Here is a 5888-nt window from a genome sequence, read left to right as displayed (position 1 = left end):
CAGTCACTGTGGTCCAGCGGGGTGAGCCCCATCCCACGGAGAACGGGCTGGGGCGGGGCCTCTAGTGACTGCTGAAACCCAGGCAAAGCCTGCTTTGGGGTGGCCACGTCCTCCCGTGCCCCAGCTCACAGCGGGATGAGATCTCGTTCTGCTCTCCTTCCTTAAGGGGCAGAAAACGGCGCCCGGAGAGAGGCAAAGCTTTGTCCAGGGTCACAGGGCGATGTGGAGGCAGGACGGCTTCCCAGTCTAGCCCCCTTCCCGTGTCAGCCCCAAGCCCAGCTGCAAGAGATTCTGCCAGGACCCTGGTCACTCCGTGGCATCGGCCCTGGCCTGTCAACCACGCCCACTGCCACATTTTACCCTGAAGCCCTCACTCCTGCCCGCCCCAGCCCCTTGACCTGTGGCCCTGGAACCCCAGGGCTGGCATCTTTTTGTCCTTCTGATACTTGTTCCACACGTCCTTGGTGAGACCTGCGGAGGCCCCCGGGGGCCGGTCAGGTCGGATAATGCTATGGTGCACCAGCGCTGACAGGTGGGTCCCCACCGTGGACAGGTGGCGGCAGTGTGCCAGCCCTGCAGTGGGCAGCAGGGGGCTGGGACCCAGGGCCGCCTGCCCCCAGCCCGCCACAGCCCGGCGCGCCCCACACTCACAGCTGTAGAAGGCCCGGGACACGATCTGCCTCTTCATGCTCTCACACAGTAGCCTGAGCGGCAACCTGTGGGAACAACCAGGCTCAGCAGGGAGGGGCTGCAGCCCCTCTGGTGGGAGGAGAGAGAGAAGGGAGGAGGTTCTGTCCTAGGGGGCAGGTAAGGCACTGGGGAGGGTGCAAGGAGGAAGAACCGCAGCCCAGCAGCTGTCAGTGGGCGCCCTGTCCCTGACTGCCACCTGGACAGAGCTGCTGTGGGGCCCCCGCCTGGCCCCCAACCACCCAGGGATCTTGGTCATTGAACTTCACCTATGTGAATCTTCATTTCCTCATGTGAAAAATGGAGAGAGGCACCAGAGGGTCATCAGGATTAATAAACGAAAAACGAAGAAAAGGTAAAAGAGAACACCTCCCATAAAAGCCATTCACTCCCTGCCCTGGCACACGGCAGGTGGCTGCTGAGTGTCCTCAGGTGGACGGCCTGTCAGCAGGGTCTGTGTGCACATCGGGAAGGGGAGCTCTCAGGGACTGAGCCGATGATGTGCCAGCACAACTCTGGACATTCACTTGGGTTCTCTCTCATTCTGTCCTCACAAGTACATAGGCAGCAAGTGGCATCATCCCCATTTTACAGAAGAGGAAACTGAGGTTCAGAAACGTAGAGGCTCATGGTAATTCCATAACTTGCAAGTCACGTGGGTAGCAAAAGTGAAATTTGAACCCAGATCTGTCCCACTCTAGAGGCCATCCTGTCATGCAAGTGACACGGCCTTTAAGGACAGATGGACACACATGTGGCTGGACACACTAACGGAAAGCTGGGGCCGAGTGCTGCCCACTCACCAGTCGGGGATGCAGCTACAGTGGCTGGGGGTTGCATGTGGGGAGCTGCTGAAGGAGTAGGAGAGGCAGGAGGAGCCCTGATTGCACAGGGGCTCCAGGTGCCAAGCTTGCAGGCTGGGCCCAAAGCCCTGCATCTCGATCATGTCGCCAGCATCTGCAGGCAGGAAGGGTGGCATGGTCAGGGCCTGAGACACCTTCTCTCCCAGGCACCCTGCAGCATGCCCACCTCTGTGCCCAGAGCTGCAGCATCAAGTCACCCATGGGTGGAAAGTCACAGAGGTGGGGCCTGCCTGGTCCAGAGCCCAGAGATGGAAACGGTAGGGAGAGAGGGCGCCTGACACTTCCTAGCCTCCAGCAAGCCTGGAGAGGGGCAGCAAGGGGTCGTTCTGCCTATGGTAAAATGTTTGGACTGAGTCTTGGATGATTGTGCCTAGCTCTATCCTGCGACCAGCAAGCACTTGCTTTTCTAGAGGGAAGGGAAAGAAAGAGAAGGAACAAAGACCTGAGCTCCTCAAAGTGCCACCAGCTAGCTCAGCCTTCGTGGATTCAGCTTGGTCCTCTTGGCAAACTCTGAGATGCTCAAGGAGGTGTTTAGAATACTTCCAACTCTGAACCCTCCCCTCCAGGGAGTCCCCACTGTTCAAAGCCCCCGAGGAATCTGAGTCACCTGCCCATAGGCCTGGCTCTTCTGGGGGAGTCTAGATCTGGTGGCCAGTGGCTACGGATGAGCAGTACCCTGTGCCCAGGCCAGGCACCCCTGCTGTCAGCTCCCACGGCCCCTTTCTGAGCTCTGTTCCATCCCTGCCTAGCCTGACAGCACTTAGCATGGTGGCCTCCCGAAAACACTAGGGAGCTGGACGGAAGCCACAGGTCCCAGGGCTATGAGGCCACTGCGGGGGCGGGGGTGGTGGCTGGGCACAAAGGCCCACCATCCAATGTGACAGAGAAGAACAGGCCCAGTTGCAGCCTCAGAAGATGACTCCTTGGACACAGCTACGCCGCCAGCAGACAGGGCCTGCTCAGCCAGCCCAGGCGGTCTGAATCAGAACTCAAGACCCTCGAGAGCTTCCACGGCTCAAGTGGGGCAGGGCACTGCTTAAGGGGGACTCTGGCAGGTCCAGTGAGCCACAGAGATGAAGCAAAGTGAGAGAGGAAGTGGAAGCACTGGGGAGTGATGCCAGGAGGGAGGGAGAGAGTGGAGAAGAGTTCGGAAGAACAGGGACAGAGAGCCGTGTGTGCTGAGGGAGTCCTGTCAGCAGCGGTTTGCTCGGCTGGCTCAGCCTGGGCCAGGGCCCACCGTGGCCTGCCGCAGGCGTTGGCCTGGCTTTGGTGGGAGCCGGACTCCAGCTCTGGGTGTGCCTTGGTGAGGAGGGCTGAGCTGAGCCCCTTCCAGTTTCCTCAGCGGTTGTCCTGCCTTGGCCGGGGCTCTCTTCCCAGACCCACGGCCGGGAGTTTTGCAAATATCTGGCCCTTCAGCTCTACCAGGAGGCAAATTAAGGAAACACACTGGTGAGGAGGGGCTGTGGCTCTGGGAGTGAGGGTGTTGCAAGCCATGCCTGAGACTCTGGGAAGAAGGGGAGGGCGCAGGTGCAGTGGGGCAGGAGCCCAGCTCAGGCCCCTGCAGCAGGCAGGAGCGAAGAGGACAGTCCTGGGAGGAGCCGGGGTGGGTAGAGGCCCAGCCAGGCAGGCAGCAGGCAACAGGCGGGCGGGCAGGGAGGGCAACAGGGGCGAGGGCGGGGATGGGCAAAGGGAACCAAGCTCATGCCCAGAAAGGAGGGCCAGCCAAGGCATGTCTCCTGCGTCAATGCTCTTCACCTTAATCCTCCAGGAAGGAGCTGAACCAGCCACATTTGAACACTGTGTCTCTGAACGAGCCCAGTGCAGACAGCTGGGGCTATGGTGTGACTGGGTGAGGGCACGGGCTGGACGGCGGCGGGGGCGGGGTCTGCTGGGTCAGCTTTGACTCTGACTCTCTCCTCTGAGCATGAGGAAAGTGTAAAGCAAGAAAACAGGGTGGGAAAACCCCGCAGCCCCTAAGACTCCGAGTGAAAGGTGCCTGGCCTGGAGCAGAATTAGAGTGAATAGCATCTGCTCTATGGGGAGGCAGCAGGAAAAGGAATGGGAGAAGAAGAGGGAGGGAGAGGAAATTTGGACACCCCGCCACTGATTCACATGCAGATGTCAAGCATGTTGCAGGCCCGAAAAGCAACAGCTGGCAGAACGGACTCAACAGTGTTGTCATTATGGACTGGAATGGAGGTGGGGGCCCCCATTCCCCAGCCCTCTCCCCAACCGCCTGCTGATTCTGCTCTTATGCCTCCTTTCGTTTCCCAAGTATTAGGGGCCCAGAAGCTCCATACTGGCTTGGCCTAGCCCCTGAGTTCTTTGAGAGGATGCACAGATGAGCCCTGAGGCCTCTGGACCCCTGGAAGTGGGTCTGGAAGTTTCTCTGATCCCAGAGGCCTCAGCCCTAAGACTAGTCAGGGATAGGCTTTCTGTCACCCAGTCTGCCAAGGGCTCTGCTAGGACCCTCCAGCCTCTAGCCTGACTACCAGTTCGTGGGGGAAGAAGTAGCTCCGTGGGTCCCCTCAGAGCTCAACCTTCCCACACTGCTCAGTCAGTTCACTGTAAATAGGCAACAGCCCCAAGTCCAGGTTTGCAAGGAACCAGATGGCAGGGGTGTGTGCAGGCAATAAACATCAGAAGTAGGATGTTCCCACCTAGGCCTGGCCTACAGGCTCATATTGGAAGGGCTGGGAGGGAGGGTGGGCATGAGAGCAGGTGCCTGGCAGTAGGAGGGCAGCTGGCAGCTTGTGTGGAGGGTGTGCTGGGTGTGTTCTCACACAGACCAGGCCGCCCTGCCTGCCGGGAAACTGTTACTGGCTTAGTGGCCGGCTAAGGAACTGGGCTTCCTGGCAGAACTTTGGAAGCCTAAGGGGAGTGTGACATATTCTGAGGACCTCCTCTGCAGAGGCGGGGAAAGGGAGAAGCAATTGATTTTGTAGCATGGGAAGGGGTGGGAATGGGGAAGCTCCCCTCGTCTCTGGGAGAACTGGCCTCAGCCTCCTCCTACCCACCCCTTCCTGGAGCACCCATCCCAGCCCTCACAGGTCGCCTGGCTGATTGCTTGCTGAAAAGAGTTGGGCTCCCTCTCTACCAAGCCAGCTCTGTGCTAGGAAAGATGGGTGGTAGGCAGAGGAACCCTGAGAGGCTGAGGGCACTATGCTGTCACCTCCAACAAAGGGGGCCTCTCCATTCGCGGACCCTGAGGTTCATGAGGGCAGGAACATGTCTGTCTTATATCCCTGGCACAGGTGAAGAGACGGAGCTCTGGGATAGTGAGAAACTTGCTCAAAACCATACAGTGAAGCAGGGGCATATCTGGGGCGGGAGTTCATGTTGCCAGGCCCTGAGCCTGGCCCCTTCCTGGACACCATGCTGCAGCTATTTCTAGATTTCATGCCAAAGTACCAGGCTCTGCCTGGTGGGGCCCTCAGGCCTCCTGGGAAGACTGAGCCCTGGGGCCCTTCGCATGGCAACCCTCAACCCCTCGCCTGACCCACAGCTGCTGCCCCTGCCCCAGGAAGGACCCGGTACCTCTGTCCTGTTTCTGTTAAGTCAGGAGTCAGAAGCACCAGGCCCAGAGGCTGGTCTTCCCAATCAGCAGAGAGAAAGGAAGAGACCTCTGTCTGACATTTGCCAGCCTGACCCCCTGAGAAGGAATGGGCTCAGAGAGCCATTCAGGGTGCCCAGAAGGCAATCAGATACTATCAGACCTTCCTATTAGCAAATCCTCTTCCTCCTCAGGCACCAAGCGCCCTCCTTGCAGCCTGGAGCCACCTGCCCTGGGCCAGCCCCTTTTCTTGCCAGCACCTGTCTGGCCTCCTTCTGCCCTCCCTGATCTGCCCCCGATGGAAGGGAACTGCCCCGGGTGCAAGTCCCCTAATGCCAACACTGCCGTTCGCGCCCGTGGTGGGTGGCAGGTGTGCCCGGGAGGGAGGGTGGGGATGAGGTGGGTCAGGGAGAGGGAGGGATAAAAACCTTTCATCGGATTGGGAGCTGTGATGTTCCGCGAGCAGATCGAGAGCATCACGTGCAGTTTATCCTCCTCTTCCTCATCATCATCCATAGAGGCCGCGTGGCTGGCCGCTAGGTGGTGGTAGTTAATAGTGACTGCTCAAAGAGAACAGTGAGAGGCAGAGGCATGAGGACCCTCATCCCTGGGCAGGATGGACTCCCTCCTTAAGGTGAGTGGAATGGAGGCCGGGGTCATCATGAATCTGCAGGGCACAGAAGAGGGGAAGGGAGGGGACCAGAAAGCTCTTTGGATGATTTTCCTGGGAGAGTGTGGAAGGAGGCGAGGGGCTGGGGCAGCTGCAGAGCCTCACTCTTCGGAGG

The 5888-nt window shown here is 59.4% G+C and overlaps 1 protein-coding gene across 1 annotated transcript; it reads right to left on the bottom strand.

Annotated features, from left to right (window-relative positions):
• Positions 1–370: 370 nt before the first annotated feature.
• Positions 371–5586, bottom strand: LOC129463003 (small G protein signaling modulator 2-like). Its single transcript, XM_055243452.2, has 4 exons — positions 5532–5586; positions 1491–1644; positions 652–716; positions 371–573 (listed from the first exon to the last, which is right to left on the bottom strand). The coding sequence occupies exons 1-4, from the start codon at positions 5578–5580 to the stop codon at positions 371–373; spliced, it is 471 nt and encodes a 156-aa protein (XP_055099427.2). The 5' UTR covers positions 5581–5586.
• Between the last annotated feature and the right edge of the window lie 302 nt (positions 5587–5888).

The sequence above is a fragment of the Symphalangus syndactylus genome, chromosome 14 (assembly GCF_028878055.3).
Source record: "Symphalangus syndactylus isolate Jambi chromosome 14, NHGRI_mSymSyn1-v2.1_pri, whole genome shotgun sequence".
Classification (NCBI taxonomy): Eukaryota; Metazoa; Chordata; class Mammalia; order Primates; family Hylobatidae; genus Symphalangus; species Symphalangus syndactylus.
Note: the sequence above shows the minus strand (reverse complement) of the source record. Positions and strands in the feature narration are given on the sequence as shown.

Coding starts and splice junctions, on each gene's coding strand:
- LOC129463003 (XM_055243452.2), bottom strand. CDS start 5,580: ATGCTCTCGATCTGCTCGCGGAACATCACAGCTCCCAATCCGATGAAA. Junction 1,645..5,531: donor AGCTCCCAATCCGATGAAAG/GTTTTTATCCCT, acceptor TCCTGCCTGCAG/ATGCTGGCGACATGATCGAG. Junction 574..651: donor GTCCCGGGCCTTCTACAGCT/GTGAGTGTGGGG, acceptor TGCCCACTGCAG/GGCTGGCACACTGCCGCCAC.